Here is a 20,879-nt window from a genome sequence, read left to right on the forward strand (position 1 = left end):
TTCTTAATTGTTTTCTCAAATGAAAACAGTGCCTTCAAGAAACTGTGTACTTTTACCAGTACACTGAGTGCATTGGAGCTGCTGTCACAGGCAGCAAACTCAACCCCTCTGTTGAAGCTGTTTCTCACTAGGCTCATCAGTGCAACAATGCACAGTGAAGCAGAGGAGCACCAGGATAACATGGGGGAGGAGGAAGGCAATATATACTCAGCCATGCTGGAGGGAATCTTATCCAGAGTTCAGCTTGAGGCCAGCTTGAGAAAGGAAATGGCAAAGTAAGGCCCAAGAAGGTTGATTCAGTTGTAGTTTGTTTGTTGTTTGAGCAAACTGTATAAAGATACTCAACAAACCCTGACATTGCATTCTGCTCTCGAGCAAAATTTCAAGTTGCTATGTTACTAAGTGATTTCATGATGTATTGGTCAATGAACGTCAAGGTGTTTAGGGCTTGATTTTGATACTTAATTATTTCCATCATTTTTTATCTTTGTTTTTTAGTGACATCACAATCTCTTTGCCAAATCGCGTCAAAGAACAGTCAAAAGCTTGCCCGCTGTTAATGATTTTTAAAATGAATAAACTATCATTGTGTGATGCATTATCGCTAGACATTCTTGTGACGTTACTTTCTGTGTGTTCCTTTAAGGATGCTTCTAAAAGAGTATGTGAATGTGAGAAAAGAACTTGGGAAACGGACGTCGTTGGTGATGAGTTTGAAGGAGAGAGTGTCATCTGTTGTTGCAGCTTTGGAAAGAAGGTAGGCTGTCTGTAAACAAGTAGAAAGCTTTGTCTAAGAGATTAGGAGGGGGGGGGGGAGGTGTATGAGCCTTGGCTTTGTCTTGGGTGTACACTCCGAGCTCCTGCCTTCTGAATTTCAGACCCCTGATTAAAAGCCATTTTGTCAAGAAAGAGCATTTTGTTAGACGCTGATTCTTGGATTTTTTTGTTATCACAGGTATCCAGAAGCCATGGATGTAGCCATTGGATCGGTCATGTCTCAAGACATGGACACCAAAGATCAGAAACTCATTCAAGAACTCGTCTCCATGTCTGTCTCTGCATCCAAGCATCAGGTATACATGTCTTTGAATTGTACATGTTCCCTCAATTACACCCATTTCGGACTAGAGTTCCAGATTCATTCCAAACCCAATTTGCAAAAAAAAAAATCCTTAGTTCAAATCATTCAAAATGTCTGTGAGTCCAGTCAGTGGAAAATGAACATGGATGAAGTTCATGTCTGAAGCTAGGAGAAATAGTTAGAGACAAAATATCTTGCCCAAAAAACAGTCACCATGCTTTTACTGGCTGAACTATCAGTAAGAACTAGACTCTGTGGTCCCAGATCACGAAACTACAGCACTCCATTACTGCGGCTAATGTCTTCTGTCATTCTTATCTCAGCCTATATCAGGAACCAAGACGACACTAATCCTGAGTCTGAACCATGCAAATGCTGACATAAGACTTCTAGGAGTTCGGCATCTAAGAGAGAGAATTGAAGCGGGTGAATCGTTGGAGGAGTTCTGTATCGAGTCGTTGCTACAGCGTCTACAAGACGATAAGCTGCATGTGGTGAATGCTGCACTCCAAATTGGCCAAGTAAACAGGACAACTTTGTTTGATTTCTTGTAATGAAAGTCTGATTCCTAAAATGGGCCTATGTAGATGGTGCTTTGCTATCCTTGGAATATTTGTAGAAGTATCAGGAGAATGCAAAACCAGGATTTCTGCTTAACACTTCTGGTGCAATAAACCTAGATCTAAACTCCACTTCTTAAAACATTGTTTATTTGCAGCCATTGTGCAAGCTTCTTCCGCAGGACAAATTGTTTGAAATTCTGACGGGTATTCTACGGAAGGGAAAGATGAAGACAAGTAAAGGGTATGTTCCTTGGATAACTGAACCAAGAAATGTTATGTTCTGATTACGACTTGATTGCAATATTGAATGCTTTGTCGCCGAACAATTTCAGCCAAATTAATTGGCCAGTCGCCCCCCCTCCCTCTTTATTGTTTCTCCTCCCAACCCTGCATGCTTGTGTGTCCCCTACATGTTTGTTTCTTGTTTCTCTGTTATTTGCCTCTGAAAAGGCCTTGCTAAGGACGAAATACATCAGGCCACCCTAATTTGTTTTTAAATTAAATTGTTCTTAAAGTACCAGTTTATGTGTTCTAAGAGTTGTCATTTTATTTTTTTTAAATAAGAAGCTGCTAAGGCACCAAACAATCTTACATGACCCAGCCGTGACCTTAACCTATATTGAGATCTTTGAGCTAGTATTTTGCATGAGCATCAGATTTTTGCCAAATGGCAAAGTTTGCCTTGTGGGATTTGCATTTGTAAAACAGATACTTTATTTGTATTCAACATGTCTTGCAGATTAACTTCCATCAAACTCTCCTTGAAGCTTCTTGGGAATGGACATCTTTGGAATATTAGCAAAGATCAGCAGGTATCTCTTGTGCCCCTTGTCTTACCCTATATGATCTACCGAAGCGAAGAGACTGCTGAGACAGCTAAGGAATTAATTGACATCATTAAGACGTCTACAATGCTGATGGGTCTGAGGATTTTCCATGGCATTGGCAAGGGTGGGTGCCATTCGAGTTGTTTTCAGGATGAGTGAAACTTAAACTTAATCATTACACAGATGAAAATAAAATCATAAAACAAGACATTGATGCCTCTCTTGACATAAATCTTGTCTTTAATTGCACCTTATGTTAGGCAAGAGTATTTGTGTTTCTACAAAATAATAATGTTTATGTCAGTGAAAGATTCAAAGTTTCAGGTTTCAAAGTCATACACAGTTACAATTTGACAGACTAATTTCAACTTCACTATCGCTGCGAAGCTATTCAATTTTTAAAGATCTGCTAAATTTTTGTTGTTGAAATTTTGAGCTTGAAAGTATTCTTACTTTCTATCTATTCCTTTTTTGTTGTTGTAGCTTATCAAGGACAGACTTTTGATACCTCCGCAGTAACCAGCTCCTTGATTGAAATCCTGGCTCTCAACTTGGCAAAGTGTGGCCCTAATGAGCAGAAGAAAATGGTAATATGTAGGCTGTGGTGTTTACATGCAAATTGTTTAGTGGCAAGCAACCTTCAAATAGGCAGACAAGTCTCTGTTGTCATTGTTCTGTCTCAAAGGTAGTTTTAACTGTTTTGTTCTAACCTAATATTTCAGTCATTTTAAAAAGTTGTTTCTTCTTTCTTATTTCAAGATTGCCAGCCTCACGTCTTATGCTGATCAACCTCGTGCCCACCAATCCTTCTACAATGTATTGCTAGACTTCCTCCTTCTCAGGGTCATGCATCATACCAAGGATCAAGTGCAGAAGTTGCGGGTTGCTGACATTTTGCTTCAACTCCTGGAGAAGGATGTGAAGAGGATGTTGGACCCAGGCCTCACCCTCACCCAGGTTTACTATGTTTGAACGTCTTATTTTTATCAGCACAGAAACTTTTTTTTTTTAAAGTGGCATGGTCATTTGGCTTGAAAATTTTTCCACAATTATTGAACACAAAGGCTATTTGGGGTTTTTTAAAGTGCACTAACCTTAAAAAAAAAATTAGGGGCATTTAGACGAGAGGAAAATTTGTATTAACAATTACATATTTAATTGTGTAAGTGAGCACAGATTTCCCAGAACTTCAAAATCTAAATTTCATTATGTATGTTTAGAAGCATTAAAAGTTATTTTTTTTAACCAAATTTAAACAAAAGCCGGGAGAGCCTTTACCAAGACTGAGTGGTAACCATGACAACCTACCTACGGAAGTGCATGCTCATCTCTGCAATCTACTGATACAAAGACAGAAGCAACAACATGGCGGAGTCAATCCCAGAATGCATCAGTCTCAGGTGGAGACGACACTGTGGTGTCTGGAGAGCATTGTAGGAGAAATCAAAATGCCGCAAGGGCTCAAGTCACGTAAGTGTAGTGTGTTTAGGTTGTTGTAAATTTTATTGTAAATTAATATTTTATGCATCCCTTTTTTGGCTCTGTGCTGTTGGATATTGTTCGAAAGAAAGAAATAAATAAGTACAATAAAATCAATAAATAAAAGTCTCTGAGCATATGTTTGCTTCTTTGCTAGACCGTCACGTGTACATACCCAATTAGCTGTGCAATACTACAAAAGCATTTTGATTGTATATCCATGTGTATCTTATTTTCCAAACTATGATATGTTTTTAGTGGTAAAACAAATATAGGTAATTGACTAACACTTACATATATATAACCCAATTTGCAGAAGGCCAATTTCATTTTCTTTCAATCATAACATTTTGTTTCCTTCATGAATTACTTGAAAGACTCTCTTTTTTTGTTTTCTATTCCACAGAGCCAAAGATGTGGGCGTCTGCCAGATGGAAAGATGACCCGATCAATTCCTACCTGACATGGCTCCTGCATCTGGTTGACCTTTTGACCCAAGCTGCTGGGGTCAAAGAGAAAAAGGTTCAACATGCCCCAGAGTTTAAGAATATCTTGACAAAAGTTGTACAGGTAAGTATTCCACAACATTTTTCACTACGTTGAAACTTTTCAATGTCAACTTATATTTGATGTAGCAAGTACATTTCCATTCCTTCTTCTTGACACATCTTGCAGTCCCATTGGTATTGTAGAAAGGATTTACGAAACTGACTGCTAGTTTTAGTGCATGCTGTTAAACAAAGCTTTTGGAAAATTTGCAGGAGAAAACTTGGAGTTGAACTACTAGCCTTCTGAACATGAAGCAACAGTTTTGATGATGAATTGTTGTTTCAAATTCTTTAGGACCACTTGTGCACACCGGATCTCCTCTGGAACTTTCTGTGTCTTGTCTGGACCCTACCTCATCAGTCGCCAAGTACCCAGTTTTACCCCGTGTCCGTCTTCTACCTGGCACGATGTCTTCATATCGGCCTGACCAGTACCAAGGAGTCATCCATGACCTCGGAGGTCGTGACCCGACTGTTGGGTCAAGAGTCAGAAGGTGAAATTCAAGACGTTCCGTTTGTATCCGTCTAACATTAGGTTCTGTCTGAATCTGTTTTCTTGAGCTTTTGGCTAGGTCTTAATCCATTACAAGTACATGGGAAAAGGTTGACAATAGACTAGTCATAGCTCTGGATGCCTGTTTTGGACATGGCTTAGTCTCCAGTATACTGTTAATATAGTTTGTTCAAAAGCAAGATAATTTAGATCAACTCAGCAGGCACTATCGATTTGAACTTTTGGTATTTATGGAAAATTTACTTAAATCAAACCTTTGTTGCTTGACAGTTCTCCCCTCCATGCTTGTGGTGATGTCCACTGACCTGGAGCCAATCAGACAAGCCGCTGTACATTGTCTTCAATCCTTATTGGCCAATTTGAATGACGATGATTCCAAGACGCCCTACATCCAACTATCTCAATTCCTCATCAGTAAGGGGGATGGAATCATTGCAGATGCTGACTACTTGAAACAGGTAGGAAACCTTAACAGCAAGGTTTGCTTAGACTGAAAAATGATTACTTCTTTGCAGTGATCGAATCAAGAAATGACGACATCCGATTGTAAAACGGAAGGGTCGTCCTGGAGTGTATACTCCATAATATATATCACAAGAGTGTTATATTAATTGTTGGAGCCGTTGCTACCGTCACCATTATCTGTCACCAGAATTGTAATGACAGCTGTCATCATTAGCATTGTGACAGTGTCAGAAGCATTAGTTCCATCATCAGTCTCATTGTCATGGCCATTATTGTCATGCATTTCAATATCACAAGATCCCATTTATTGCATAGTTTAGTTGTGGTACCCGCTGCTATATCAGATTCGAACCAGCCAGTTGACCCCAGCAAGCTCAGTGGTGGAGTGGTAAGGTGTCTGCATTAGTAAGCAGGAGGTCTAGGGTTCAAGTCCCACCCGAGTAGTCTGTGATTTGTTTCTCAGTCACTCGGGAAAACACTGAGTGTACAGTGTTTATACGAATACGTCGGTGAAGGGCAAAACGCAATCATGAAGATCCCATTTTGCACTTTTTTTTAAGTTGCATCCTACTTTTTGTTTTACCAGGCCCTGAAATTGTACTTTGCCAATGTCAGCTCAGCTGCAAAGGTAGACCAGCCTCAACCGCCGGCCACACCCAGAAAGAAGAAGAAAGGAAAGGGTGCCGCAGCCGAGAATCTGCATCCTAAGATCCAATGCTTGAATTGGTTGTTGGTGTTTGTCAACAAGGAGAGCACACCGTGGCATTTACAACGTGCTGTCCTGTCAGTGATGTCTGAAGTTCATAACGAGGTAAGACATGCAATGCTAATATTATCCCTAACTTCAAATATTTTCCCAAACCCAATTACTTTCCAGAGCACACTAATGACTTGAGTCTGCTCTTATCCAGATTTTGTTCAAAGTGAAGTTCATTGCAATCAGGCTTTCAAGTATAACTACTTTTCCTATTTTTTCTTATTTTTTTTTTACCTTGCTCCTACTTTTCAATTTTTTTCTTGAAATTTCTACTTTTTCCTACCTTTTCCTACTTTTTTCTACCTTTTCCTACTTTTTTGTCCCATTACTCCAAAAAAATTAGATCTCATTGAAAAGTACTCCTGAAAGCTTGCAAAAGTCACATTTTTATCCTAATTTTGTGTCTGTTTGAAAGCCTGTGAAATTCAAATGTATATTCAGCTTTGAAAACCTAAATCTGCGGCCAAATTTAAGTTGTGTGTCTAGCCATGCCTCAAATCAAGTTTGAATAAAACCTCAAACCAACAAGTTTTACCCTGCGGTGGGGGGGGGGGGGGTAAATTTCAATGTATTTCTGGTTCTCTTTGACATTCAACCACCGCTCTCTCTGGAACTCCAGCTACAAACAAAAACCTCATTCAGCACTTCACATATAAATGAGAGAGATGTTTGTTTTTTACAGCACATTCTGTCTTTGCTACTGGACATGTTCCATGATCTCGTGGATCCAAGTCAGGCCAAATCAGGAATGAACGATGACAAGGCAGTGATTCTAGACAGCATTATCCGACGTTTCATCCCCGAAACGGCAGCTCTCTTGCAACATTGTTTTGATGACATTGTTGTTGGCTTGAAAAGAGAAAAAGATGTGCCTCCATTGGGGAAATCTCCACAAAAGATGATTCTTAAACAGGTATTGATAACATTTATAAATCCAACGAAGTAAGCGGTTATTAAAAACCCCTGTCATTGATAATTTCAGTAAAACCCAAGAACAGAATTTCAGCAAATTTAATATCAAGCAATTTATAAGATTTGGTCGATAATAAAGAAAAGCTCTTTAATTCTGTCTTCATACTTCAGCGTTGGAAATTTTGTCTCGTTTTTTTAAAAGTTATGTTCATGATAACACAGTATAACATAAAAATGTTTTGGAGGAAACACTTCTAGAAGATTTTCCCTGAAACAGACTGTCTCTATGAAAGAAAGTTATAATTTCGACCTCCAACATATAGCATATAAATAGCACTATCTGCAATCATTTCAAAGCTAAGAACTGTGCGAAAGATTTTTTTATTGCCTTTTGGACACGTTCATAGAGATTGTGTTGTTATTTCCAGATAACACCAGCCTTCTTCAGTGCGATACCGACAAGTGTCTTAAAGCAGCAACTCCTATCAAGTTTGATAGATCAGCAGGTAGCTACCCAAAATTCACTGGTGGCTTCTAGCATCGGACGAACCCTCAGAAAGGTACTACCCTAGTCTTATTCATGCTGGGCTAGTTATTCAGGCTTTGTACTTCAACTTTGAAATCAACGTCTGATTTAAAAGGCTCAGAGAAGTTTATTTTGTAAAGATACTAAGCATTATATACTAAAATTATATTTTCTTTTTTTAGTTGCCCCTTGAAGCCGAACAAATTGTAAATGAACTCAACAAATTTCAGGCGGATGGAAAAGTAACAAGTCTGAGAGGTGCCAAGAGAGCAAGGGGGTAAGTCAAGAGGAACTTCAAAAGAAATAGAATAATAGAGTGGAAAGCAGTCAAACAAAAGTGGAAAACAGTGTTTGAAATTGTTTTTTTTTGTTTTTTTGTTAAAGGGGTATGGATTGTATTTTGTCTTTGTGTGTTGTTTCTCTGACAATGGAAAGGTTTTTTGTTTTTGTTTTTAGTACTTCTTAATGTGATAGAATTCTTTACTAAAATAGAGTGTTGGTGATATGTTTATATCTTATTCCCATACCACTTTAAGACTTTGGTTAGTCATTTAATACATTTTTTTCCAGCGGCAAGAGAGATCCAGAAGCAGGCCAGTGGCAACGTGCTACTCATATCTTAGAGTTCCTACAACAAAAGAAACTCAGGAAGATTGGAGGGTTGGTTCAGCTGCTCCCAGCACTGTTTCATCTTCTGTCAAGGTAAGCTAGCCACCCTCGTTTTTTATGCCCCGCGGCGAAGCCGAAGGGGCATACTGTTTCCGCCTTGTCCTTCCGTGGGTGGGTGGGTGGGTGGGTGGGTGGGTGGGTGGGTGGGTGTGTGGGTGTGTGTGTGGGTGGGTGGGTGAGTTTGTCTTACATACGCAGTGTGGACTTCCGAACAAAAGACGTCCACATAATGTAGGTAGCACCGACGTTGTGTGGACTTACCCCACGTCCACACAGTGTTTCCCCATTTCTGGAAAACAGGTTTAGAGGCATTTTTGGGTTAGGTTTATCTGTAGCAGAATGAAGAGAAACACTAAAGGGAATCATAGAAAAAAAATTGGGTTGAAAGAGTTTTCACAGTTTGAGAAAAATGAGTTTTTTCACTGGTTTTTCTTAACTACACGAAAGCAATGGAAAGTCCACACTAGTCATGTGAAACAAGTATGGGTGTGTGGGTGTGTGTGTCCGGACAAATCTTGTCAGCGCGATAACTTGAGAAATACTTAACATATGAACTTCAAATTTGGTTTGTGGATTGTTCTTGGTAATCCTAAGAAGCCTTTCGCATTTGGGGCCAAAAGGCCAAAGGTCAAGTTCACAGTGGCTAAAACAATAGAAATCTTGTCAGCGCGATAACTTGAGAAATATTTTACATGTGAACTTCAAATTTGGTTTGTGGATTGTTTTTGGCAATCCTAAGAAGCCTTTCGCATTTGGGGCCAAAAGGCCAAAGGTCAAGTTCACAGTGGCTAAAACAATAGAAATCTTGTCAGCGCGATAACTTGAGAAATACTTTACATGTGAACTTCAAATTTGGTTTGTGGATTGTTTTTGGCAATCCTAAGAAGCCTTTTGCATTTGGGGCCAAAAGGCCAAAGGTCAAGTTCACAGTGGCTAAAACAATAGAAACCTTGTCAGCGCGATAACTTGAGAAATACTTTACATGTGAACTTCAAATTTGGTTTGTGGATTGTTCTTGGCAATCCTAAGAAGCCTATTGCATTTGGGGTCGAAAGGTCAAGTGTCAAGTTCACAGTGGCTAAAACAATAGAAACCTTGTCAGCGCGATAACTTGAGAAATACTTAACATATGAACTTCAAATTTGGTTTGTGGATTGTTCTTGGTAATCCTAAGAAGCCTATTGAATTTGGGGCAAAAAGGTCAAGGGTCAAGTTCACAGTGGCTAAAACAATAGAAATCTTGTATTTATTCTGAGATTATAGGGATTAGGGATTAATTCATATAAAACCTACAGAAGACACTAATGCTGTCAATGAATGTTCCATGTGACCAAGGTACATGTAAGTTGATGTTAAAAGAGTGGTGTTATGTCATGGGAACAGTCACGGTTGCGGGGCATTTGTGTTTGTAAACACACCTGACTTGTTTTTTATTCAAGCTTGGATTGTACAGACAAGGTGGGTACTATTTTTCATTTTTGTGTCCTCATATACCTTGGTATCCTCCATCATTGCCTTGGGGCCGTCCATCATTTGTTTTGGTGCTCTTCCCAATTCTTTGGTGCTCCTTGGTACGAAAATTAGAGGCGGTGCGGCAATAGATGTAGATACCGCGGAGAATTTGAAGAAAAAAAAGGTTGACGTGCATGATCAAAATCGACGCGCTCGCTGACAAGAAAAAAAAGTATAAAAAGTAGAAATTAAAAAAATTATATAATTTTTTAAGTTTTATTTTCTTGCAGATGTCTTGAGCAGGATTCAGCAGACCAGGAGACTTCTATGGAGTACCTCAAGCAACTCATCCTGACTACAATACTGAACATCTGCAACAGACTATCGCCTGACAACAAGCCCCTACCAGCTGATGTATTGAGCCAGGAACAGTTCAATGTAGAGCTGGTTGTACAGTGTATACGGACGTCTGAAGATCCACAAACCCACCGCCATGCTTTGATGCTACTAGCTGCTGCAGCTGGACTATTCCCCGTGAGTTCTGTTCCATTTTGAAAAGGTCTCTTCAAGTCAAAACACACTAGACCCATGACTTTTCCAATTTACACTTTAATACTGCCTTGGCATGGAATTCCTGCAAATGAAACGTCAATTACATGTACATTTGAGGCAGTAGAATGTTAGGTTTATATCACAATGCCATGATTATTGCAAAAACCTGGAAAGTGACAAAGTACAATACCAATTTTCTAAATATAGTAATTTTTAAATTATGGTCTATACATTGTATTGTATCCATAACAAAAGTAAAAGCGATTTAACAATACAATTGTAGTTTCTCCTGATTTCCTTAGTATCAGAGGAAATCTGTTTTGTTTCAAGTGTGTTAATCATTTTGGCATTAGCATGGAAAGCAAAATATTAATGTTTGTGATTGTATGCACTCAGGATCACGTGTTGCACAACATCATGGCTATTTTTACCTTCATGGGTGCTCACATGTTACATCGAGATGACAGCTATAGTTTTCAGGTCATCATACGAACCATTGAGACTGTCATACCTGCGCTTATCAAGGTCAGTGGAACCTCTACCATAGTAAAGAGATTAAGCCTAACCACCCCAACCCTTTAAAATCCAACTGCATGTTTTGTTGGAATGGGGTCAGGCATACCACCATAATAAGAGTTCAACAGTGTGGGTGCTGAGTTTACCGTGTGTGAGACATTGCAAGAGTGAGGAAGGTTCCTAATAAATCACTGAAGGTGTTGGGATTTAATGTTGTGTGTGTTTATGAGCCCATTTAAATAATTGGGTTGAGACGATCCACATATTTTACAATGTGTAAAGACAGTCGCGCATGTGTTTATTTTAGAATGTGACAATCCCATGTCAGGTGGTTTTTTTTTTAATAAACTTAAAAAAATTGAAACAGCATTGTCTAATTGTTTAGAGCATTGTACCTTTTTTAACCAACTGGTTGGAGTGAAGTATTTCATGGAATATTTTGGCTTGGAAATCTGAGTGTTCAGGCAGCTGTGGGTACCATTGAGGATGAGGGTTGGAACACTGCAAGGGAAATTGGTTCAACTTTCATTCACTTCGCAAGTTAAGTCTTTGTTTTCTTTATCCTACCAGGCGAGCAACCAGCAGTCCCTGCCTTCTAGTCTTGGAGGCGGTGTTGAGGAAGTCGTTGTCATGGTGATGCGGGTCTTTGTTGATGCCTTTCCACACATTCCAGAGCATCGACGATTGCCTCTCCTCAGCCAGGTGATGATGACAGTGGGCCAGGAGACATACTTGTCTAAGATGTTAGCTTTACTCATTGGTGGTTACGTTACCAAGGGAGCAGCAGCAATGCACCCAGGAGATGAGATCGATGTCAAGGTAAAGACTGACAAAAAATGACTAATTTAGAGCTAGTTAAATGAAACTTACCTTATATTTACCTTGTTGGCATTTATTGACATATATCTGTCACATAATTGTCAGTGTTATGTGCATGAAGCACCCTCACTGTTGACTGGTCTTGTTATTTAAATTTATGACAATTCAAAAATACCTAAGACAGTTTACCCATTCCTTTTGGGTCAAGAGCTAGTAAGTGGGTGGTTTTAAATGGTTGATAAAACATCGAGTTGCTGGCTTTAAACACTTTTCCGGTGTCACATGAAATTTAGAGTCCTATGCAATCTGGTCCCTTTTACTCTTTTTATTGGTTGTACGCTCACAAATTCACTTAAGCATGTCTAATACTACAAGAGAGTCCGTATTTCTACAAGTTCTAAATTTGTACTACATCAGCACCGCCGCGTGTTGTGCAGTGTCACGTAGTACGCGTCACGCCCGTTCCACTCTCCATATAAGATTTTTAGTGTTTCTTATGAGAGGCACATACCATAAACATAGCTAGAGGAGTGTTTAAAATAACTGTAAAATTGTTGAACAAAATCGTTGTGATTTTAAAATGTTCATCTTGTTTTGACTTTTTGACCCAAAGGTATTTATGAATGGGAATAAATATGTGCTTGCCTGGTATTACACAAGCATGTTTAAAGCCAGCTTAAGGGCCTAGTCACCGATAATGCTCCAGGCACCTATGCCTGTACTTGCTTAGAACCAACCAAGCACATATTTATTCCCTTCTAGATGTACAAAGCGTCTTCTCATGCCTATCACAGAGGGACAAAAACCTGTCCACAGTCAGGGTGCTTAATGGGGGGGGGGGGGTCTATTCAAAACATGTTATAGTTTACTTTATCTGTCATTTCTCTCTTTTTGTTTTCCAGGGGCCAGGTCGTAGTATTGATTTCTGGTTGGCACTGTGCCAACAGTTCTCCCCGGAAGTTCAGATAACCAGTCTAACCAAGTTATTGGAGTATGTATCAACGCTGACAGAAGACAAGGAAACTGGTATGGAGCATTGTGTTTTTTCCCAAATATTTCGATTTTGCAGGATTTCTTTTACTTTTTGCTTTACTGTGCTAACCATGTCTGTTTTTAGTACTTTGAAGATGTTTAGATTTTCACTTAAACCTACAAAATGGCACGTTTATTCCAGTTTCTCTCATCTATGTGCTAATTTGTCCCACACATTTGTAGTTGTTGACAATTACTACCCCCAAAACCCCTTCAACTTAAACAAAAAAGTAACTTTTTTTTATTAAGTTGTAACTTCATCTAACCAGGTTTAAAAACACTTTCAGCTTTGTTGAAAGTTTTGCTATTATGGGACCAAATTCTCCAAATGTGTTTCCTATTTTATAATATCTTTATTTTTTGATGCAGATAAGAGACGACCCTCCATGGCCACCAGACAGACCGGCACCAGACTACCTCAGCACAAAGCTTCCACCAATCAGGGACCAGTATTTTCTGCTGATCCTCATATCTGTGCTCGTCAGATGAGACAGTTCCGATTCACTGCTGTCTGCTTCATGCCTCACGTCGTCTCAAACACTGACTTTGTGGAAAAGGTAAAGACTTCAATCCAATAACCAAATTAAGAAGTTGTTATCGAGGTGATGTGTACAGCAGTTTCAGTTGTCAATTATTTAATAAAATGAATCAAATGGATATATTCTGTGGTCTCTTTTTCAGGTGGTGAATGCTACTCCAGAGGAGGCAAACAATTTGAAAAAGTTGCTGCAAAGGTAAGATTAGAATAGACAAAAATTCACAAAAGTGTCATTTATTTGCTATCCACTCTGTACATACACAACGAGGGCGCTGTGCTGCTTAGCTGCCAGATTCAAGTTCAATCATTTCATTTTTTTCTGGCCATTAAAAGAATTTATGCCTTCTAAGTCAAACCAGTAGTGATATACTGTACATAAATTCTAAAAAGGTAATATTTGTTGGAAAATTTGACATTAGTAGGGAATCTCTGTTTTGAAAAGATAAGAAAGCAAAATTGTGATGGCCCACAATTTGTAATAAGAACAAGTTTGTGATTGTCCTTGTTTCTGTTGCAGATTGCTGGAAGTCCTGTTAGGTTACATCAGCCAGGTTGCTCAGAGTGTCCATCGCAATGCAGGAAAGGAAACAGCTAAATTCTGGAAGGCTTTATTACATCGATCTTATGATGCACTGGATAAGGTAAGACAGAGAAAGGACACTGAGACAGATGCTGTATATGAACCAAAATTCTGACTTGTGTTTTTTTTTATCATTTATTTGAAGCTGCTTGGAATAAACTGTAATCACTGAACTGTAAAGTAACTTTGAATATTATTAGAAAAGACAAAGAAGGAAACTTGAGTTTACATCATTGGAGGAAACAACCAACATTGCGAGTCTATCGGATCTACGTTTGCATCCAGTTCGCGTTGGATGAAGTGTTAACACGATCTGGCAAGGGTACCATAATAGACTTCACAGAAAAGGGAACTGCTTTTTGGTTTGTGCTCTGTGGGGAAAAGTGAATTGTTTTGATTAAGTTGTTGGATTTGTGTTTTTTTTGCACTCTTATAGGTAAATGCCCTCCTGCCTGCACATATCTTCATTGATGTCATAGTTCATCTCCTAGGTAACAAGCTAGCAACCATCAGACGTAAGGCTATGGACTTACTGAACAACAAGCTTCTTCAGCATCAAGATTACTTTGGCAAGGAACAGGTCGGTATTGTTTGTGGTTTTAGAAGGTAGCTAGTTGAGATGATTTTTCTTGTTTCTTTTAAGATTGCACATATGGTTTCTGCATTGCTGATAGAATTTGGCGTAGCATTCACACATCAGGTTGATAATTTTTTTATTGTAAGGAAATTTAAAGATTTTAGTTGTTGGATGGAGTATTTTTAAGTGCCTGGAGTCGTTGACAATGATCTTGCATCAGCTCTTTCATATATGAACCATAGAGGGCAGTGTTTATCTTTTTTTGAGAGAGTCGAATCATTTGATGTCACTTGATGATACTAATGCTGCTTGGCAATTATCTTCCAACAGAGTAAAGGTTTGTTGGGCTTGATCTCAGGTCTCCTGACAATCGCCATGGCTACCAAGGATGAAGCCACGGTTACGGATGAGGTGGATGTGAATCGTCATACTGCCCTCTATAGTTTGAAACTTCTATGCACACTTCTAGGAGAGAGTCATTTGAAAGAATTTGGACCGGTGTTGGAAGCATCTGTCGGGATTTGTGAAGAGGAGGGCGTTAACACACAGGTTGGTGGAGGAAAAATTCAAGGTCTCATAATTGCATAATATTAATCCTAATTTGTTAAAGGGAAAATGCAACATTTGCAAACATCAAAAAATAAAACTACCAAATCATTTTGAAATACCTTGCTGGACTGTTAGTGAATGACAGTGTAAAGCATCCTGTAAAATCATGGCACCTGGTATACTGTCATTTTCAAGAAAAGTGGTATTTTTGTATCAATTTCCAACGCTGGTCGGCCGATCAGCGTTGGAAAAAAACTGGCTTTTTTTTCAAAAACTGGCCCCAATTGACCATCGCACTTGTTTGCAATCGATTACATACCTATGAACGGGTAAGAGCCAGCTCGACTGGTTCCCTGACCTTACAATTCCCCAATGTATGTAAACTGCTCTGTTTCTTCTTATATGGAGTCAGGAAACCAGACTACAGGAAAATGATAGTTTTTCTTGGTTTTTATAGCATTTTCGAACCCAAAACCTCAAAATAGGCAGTGTAACTATATTTGCTATATATTTCCAACCCCCCAATTCCATCCATTTCTGAAAATTACAGCAAAAGCAAATGATGTATATTCCCTTTAACTTTATAACTTTCATATTTCCTGAACACCCTTTTGATTTCTTATAAACCAAGTTGTTTTTGTTAACATCCACTTTGATGTTAATCAAGAATTTTACTGCTGGTTTGTTCTAGGTGCAGGGGAGTGCAATGCTATGCCTTGCAGAGTGCGTACGTGTCTTGAGGGCGCACTCCATTCGTTACCTCCCCCGTCTTATGCCACGCCTCTTGGACGTTTTGGCAAGCAAAGAGATAATCGTCAGGTATGTGTACATCACACCTTAGTTCTTATATGGGAGAGGTTTTAATGAATGGACTTGTGTCATGAAAATACGTTTTCACTTTTTGTTTGGCTTTTTTGATAATCCTAGCTCTGACTTTCAACTCTTGAGTGCCGTGACTGCCGTTCAGAAGGTGATTGAGACTCTACCTCACTTCCAGAGCCCCTACCTAGTGGATCTGCTCTTGCAAGTAAGTCTTACCTTCTTTAATTGTTGAAATTGTCTAGAATAGCGAAATATTTTCCTTTAGTTATAAGACGAGACTTACCTAGTCCAGTGTGACCTGAAAGTTTGGATGTTATTTATACTCAGTGAGTCCGTCAGTGATTCAGACGGTCAGAAGTTCCAACAAAAATGGTTCTTTTGAAAAGAAGTTTGTTTAGTTCTAGCTTAAAAATGAATTAAACTGCTGCAAACTGCTCACTGACCGGATTGACCTGAAATACATTATTCAGAGGTCATGCTAAGGCTGCAAGATCAGGCCATTTCTTGATTAGTTCTAAAATTGTTTGATGATCAATGTTTTTTTTTCCATGTTGCAGATTTGCCGTCTGTCAAGCGATAGTGAAGATGAAAAGTCCCAGTTGAATCTGAGACTGAAAGCACTGGGCCACAATTTGGCTGGTACGATAGCTGTAAGAGTCCTGCTACCTGTGTTTAGTCAGGTGTATGATAGGATGGTAGACACACACAAGGTAAGATGATGCCCTGATAAGTCTACATAAGAGAAAAATGGTTTGGACACGTAAATTGCCAATTTTGTGATTTAATTGACTTCTGTTTTAGTCTGAAACTTATATCCCTTTTTATTTTTTAAGTAACTGCGACTGTTTTCAGTACATATTGAAATGTCACAACTGTTTTAAATTTTCCACTTAATGTTCTCCCACGTGAACAGGGAAGTATCGGTCCTCTTATGGCAATCTTGTCAGATCATCTCAGTGCTATGGATAAGACTGACATGGCCGGGTACCAGCCGCAGATGGTTGCCTTCTTCCTGGTTGCATTGGACTACAGAGCAAAAAATGCAGATGTAAGTCGTTAGATAAAAGCAGCCAGTTCATTCAACTTGTCACACTTGTACGGATCCAAAATTTGGGTTTTTGCTGTTCACTGGCATAATTTCATGAGCTGTTTTTAATTAAGTTATTTGTTTTTACAGGAAAGTTTAGATGATGTCGATGATGTGGAAGGTCATGTGATCAGTGCCATGATGACGCTGGTAATGAAGATGTCGGAGGCCAGTTTCAGACCAATGTTCATCAAGGTATGAAAGGCATCAATAAGGTTTAACATTTGGTTTTTGTGTGTTGTGTTGCCGAAATTATGAGGAATAAACAACAAATGTTAACTTTGTTTTCATGAAACTTCTGAGAAAGGGGATTAGAGGCATGTGATTTCAATAACCGACTTCCAAGATCATGACTTAAATCAAGAACTGACATGTTTGATCAAGTTGTAGAAATTAAAATCCATTCTTTTCCCACGTTTTGACCACCCAACATTTAAAATTTTAGGTTACCAAGTTTTCCTCGAATCAGCTGATTTCCTTGTTTTTGACTTAACACTTACACCATAAAAAACATTGAAAAACACTGATTTTAAAGCTTAAAATTGTTCTTCTTTTTTTGGTTACTTCTCAGTTGCGTGCCTGAAAGTTTCAGACTCATTCCAAGCCGATTTCCTCATTTCAATGACTGTACAGTGAGGTTTTGTATCTTTTCTCTCTGATTGATTCAGGCGGTTGACTGGGCAACACGTGGCACCGCCCCCAAGGATCGTTTGCTGACCCTGTATCGTCTCTCTGACGCCATCGCTGATAAACTCAAGAGTCTCTTCACGTTATTCGCTGGTCACTTAGTGGCCAAGGCGGCAGATTTATTGGACATCAATAATACTTGCAAAACTGGTGAGTAACCTTGTCATGCTTTTTGAAGCTACAAATATGAGTTTTTAGTTGATAACTGAGGCTTTATGTTCACTCGGGCCAGAATTTTGTTGTAGTAGAGTTTGTATTAACAAGAGTCAACTGTATAACGCTATACATTGTATATTTATGCACAGACAAGCAGTTCTTTGAAGGCGTTGCCCACGGCGATGAGAAGTCATCTTTACTCCTCATCTACATCTTAGACTGCCTCCATAAGTGTTTCATGTATGACAAGGGAGGATTTGTCTCCAAGGAACGCTTCCAACGACTCATGCAACCACTTGTGGATCAGGTAGGCAAGAAAATGAAAAACGTCTTGTCTTCGATTTCAAAGTTGAAATTGCGCCTAAGCCAAGAACACTAACTATCAATACTATAAATCCAGTCCTCTGCAACAAAAATCTTGGGACGTATACGTTCAACTGGGTAGCCCTTTTAGGGAAATCTACTGGTCTCTCATGGGCCCAGGCTTTTGGGTTGAGAGAAGTAAAGGGTTGTTGCTAATAACACGTATGAAGAACTGAAATAAATGTTATACTGGTTGGGAAAATTTTCTGTTGAAGGAAATTTTAAAATTACCTGGAACATAATGAGTTCTTATAGAGAAACTAGATTTCCCTAAAAGTCCACATCTGTCAGCTCGGCAGCAGGGGCTGGCAGCTACAATCATGGCATATTCAATTGTTTGCTACTGGCATGTTGTAGCCGACTGGCAAGCGGATGAGCTCATCTTGGGTCAACGGCTGTTGGTCAACAGGCATAGTTAGTTTGCTACTGCGGGGCAGCCTCCATTCATCCCTGCTGTCACGCTTTGTTGCGTTCCGCTGGATTCGATGAATGTCAGGCCCAGAGGAGAGCATCTGTCCTGGGCAAGCATTCGCTCTCTTTTCCCCTCTGCCTCGGCGCTCGGCGTCTACTAATCATGATGGTTTCCAATAATATTCAGCTACCGGCAATGCGGGAGCCACCCTCTTCGGGGGCTTTCGTTGCTCGGCAAGGTTCGTGTTCCAGGCAGGCGCGACCTGGTCGTCATCCTGCTACTGCCTATATAGCCTTCGCTTGTTGGAATGTTCGTTCTCTCGGTGTTCATACAGACAGCCACTCCTCCTCGCCAAGAAAATCTGCAGTGGTTGACCTCGAGCTTACTCGTCTTGGTATAAGTGTTGCAGCTCTCAGCGAAACCTGGCTAACTGGCTGTGGTTCTTTTCGAGAGGAAAATTTCACCTTCTTTTGGAGCGGTTACGCAGATGATGCGAGGCCTATGCATGGTACAGGCTTCGCAATTCGGAATTCCCTACTCCCTTGCACTCAGCAACCTGCCGCCATCTCTCCTCGCCTCATGTCCTTGCGCATGTGTCTGAGCACTGGTTACGTCACTTTAATCTCTGCTTATGCACCTACCCTGACGTCTACCCCAGAGTCTAAAGACGACTTCTATCTTCAGCTTAGTGAGTTGTTGCACAATATCCCGGCTGGTGATGGCATCATTCTCCTTGGGGACTTCAATGCCCGCATTGGTTCTGACTGCAGTGCGTGGAAGAATGTAATTGGCCCGCATGGTGTTGGGAGAATGAACGACAATGGTCAACGTCTCCTCGAGCTCTGCGCTTCGTACAACCTATGCATTGCCAACACCTTCTTCGCAGGCTCTGTTCGCTCCAAGGTCACCTGGAAACACCCTCGCTCACAGCACTGGCACCAACTGGACCACATCATTGTCAGACAGAGACAACTGCGCGATACCACCCACTGCCGCAGCTTGCATTCTGCTGATTGCAATACAGACCATGCCCTTGTTCGCTGTAAGCTTCGTTTACTACCCAAGAAGTTCCATCGTGCAACGCATAGACCATTGCCTGCTATTGACACTGTCTCAACTCACGACATCAGTCATGTTACTCAGTTTCAAGAGCTCCTTTCTGGTAACTTCAGCTCAGCACCAATCTCTGCCAACCCTGAAGGTGCTTGGTCTAGGTTCCGTTCAGTAGTCTACAACAGTGCTGTGTCTGCCTTTGGTCGCTGCTCACGAAAGCAACCTGACTGGTTCCGGGACAGCGCGGACATACTGCTCCCTGCACTAGAGAACAAACGGTCAGCCAGAAACAAATGCCGCTTGATCAACACACGCTCCTCAAAAGCTGCCCTTCGGGCTGCCAAGAGCACTGTCCAGCGTCTTACTCGAGCAGCTTTGCAACGCTACTGGTCTCACCTAAGTGATCGCATCCAACGTTGTGCCGACTCTGGTGATCTACGCGGCTTGTACCAAGGCATTAAGGAGGCAATTGGTCCTACCCCAAAGAAATCTGCTCCTTTACTGTCGTCCACTGGTGCCATCCTCACAGACCAAACAGCACAGCTTGACCGGTGGGTAGAGCACTATAGCTCACTTTACAACAGCGATGCTGCAGTCAGTACTTCTGCAATATCTACCTTACCTCAGCTTCCCATCCTGAAAGAGCTGGACAATTCCATCACCTTGGAAGAAGTGAAACATGCCATCAACGGCTTAAAGAACAACAAGGCTCCTGGCACTGATAGCATCCCTCCAGAGGTACTTAAGAAGGGTGGTAATATCTTGGCTGCAGAGCTCCACGCTGTTCTCCTGACCTGCTGGAAATCCCAGTTAATACCACAGGATCTAAAGGATGCAAACATCATAACCCTCTACAAAAACAAAGGTAACCGACAAGACTGCAATAACTACAGAGGCATCTCACTGCTGTGCTTAGCTGGGAAGGTTTTTGCTCGAGTGCTGTTACCTCGGCTACAGGTCATTGCCAACAGAATCCTTCCCGAAAGCCAGTGTGGCTTCCGCCCATCCCGCTCCACTGTTGACATGGTGTTTTCCTTGAGACAACTCCAGGAGAAGTGTGTTGAACAGCGGCGACCTCTGTACATGGTCTTCATCGACTTGACTAAGGCCTTTGATAACGTGAGTCGTTCAGGCCTGTTTTCCATCCTAAAGCGCTTGGGCTGCCCAGATAGGCTTTTGTCTATTCTGATGTGTTTTCATGACGACATGCACGCCACAGTCCAGTTCAATGGCTCAAGATCTGCTAAGTTTGAAGTTCGTCGGGGCGTCAAGCAGGGGTGTGTACTTGCTCCTACCCTGTTTGGGATCTTTTTCTCAGCCCTGCTACACCGTGCATTTCCCGA

The 20,879-nt window shown here is 40.5% G+C and overlaps 1 protein-coding gene across 2 annotated transcripts in view; it reads left to right on the forward strand.

The window, feature by feature from the left end:
* The window catches only part of LOC119722546 (HEAT repeat-containing protein 1-like), a 30,225-nt gene that overhangs the window by 5,716 nt on the left and 3,630 nt on the right, over positions 1-20,879 (forward strand). Inside the window, exons 9-41 of one of the 2 annotated variants that reach the window (XM_038192734.1) lie at positions 30-275; positions 647-757; positions 956-1,073; positions 1,405-1,602; positions 1,800-1,885; positions 2,384-2,595; positions 2,955-3,058; positions 3,231-3,428; positions 3,734-3,941; positions 4,357-4,520; positions 4,794-4,992; positions 5,283-5,470; positions 6,064-6,288; positions 6,917-7,147; positions 7,575-7,706; positions 7,855-7,949; positions 8,243-8,374; positions 10,084-10,327; positions 10,742-10,870; positions 11,432-11,680; positions 12,583-12,706; positions 13,082-13,269; positions 13,394-13,446; positions 13,768-13,891; positions 14,267-14,410; positions 14,738-14,956; positions 15,648-15,775; positions 15,884-15,983; positions 16,336-16,488; positions 16,692-16,826; positions 16,956-17,060; positions 17,534-17,702; positions 17,858-18,015. In XM_038192734.1, coding sequence (XP_038048662.1) covers positions 30-275; positions 647-757; positions 956-1,073; positions 1,405-1,602; positions 1,800-1,885; positions 2,384-2,595; positions 2,955-3,058; positions 3,231-3,428; positions 3,734-3,941; positions 4,357-4,520; positions 4,794-4,992; positions 5,283-5,470; positions 6,064-6,288; positions 6,917-7,147; positions 7,575-7,706; positions 7,855-7,949; positions 8,243-8,374; positions 10,084-10,327; positions 10,742-10,870; positions 11,432-11,680; positions 12,583-12,706; positions 13,082-13,269; positions 13,394-13,446; positions 13,768-13,891; positions 14,267-14,410; positions 14,738-14,956; positions 15,648-15,775; positions 15,884-15,983; positions 16,336-16,488; positions 16,692-16,826; positions 16,956-17,060; positions 17,534-17,702; positions 17,858-18,015 — 5,269 coding nt within the window. The remainder of the gene's footprint in view (positions 1-29; positions 276-646; positions 758-955; positions 1,074-1,404; positions 1,603-1,799; positions 1,886-2,383; positions 2,596-2,954; positions 3,059-3,230; positions 3,429-3,733; positions 3,942-4,356; positions 4,521-4,793; positions 4,993-5,282; positions 5,471-6,063; positions 6,289-6,916; positions 7,148-7,574; positions 7,707-7,854; positions 7,950-8,242; positions 8,375-10,083; positions 10,328-10,741; positions 10,871-11,431; positions 11,681-12,582; positions 12,707-13,081; positions 13,270-13,393; positions 13,447-13,767; positions 13,892-14,266; positions 14,411-14,737; positions 14,957-15,647; positions 15,776-15,883; positions 15,984-16,335; positions 16,489-16,691; positions 16,827-16,955; positions 17,061-17,533; positions 17,703-17,857; positions 18,016-20,879) is intronic. The other variant, XM_038192735.1, reaches the window with a different exon arrangement.

This window comes from Patiria miniata, unplaced genomic scaffold, assembly GCF_015706575.1.
Source record: "Patiria miniata isolate m_02_andy unplaced genomic scaffold, ASM1570657v1 HiC_scaffold_15, whole genome shotgun sequence".
Taxonomy (NCBI): domain Eukaryota; kingdom Metazoa; phylum Echinodermata; class Asteroidea; order Valvatida; family Asterinidae; genus Patiria; species Patiria miniata.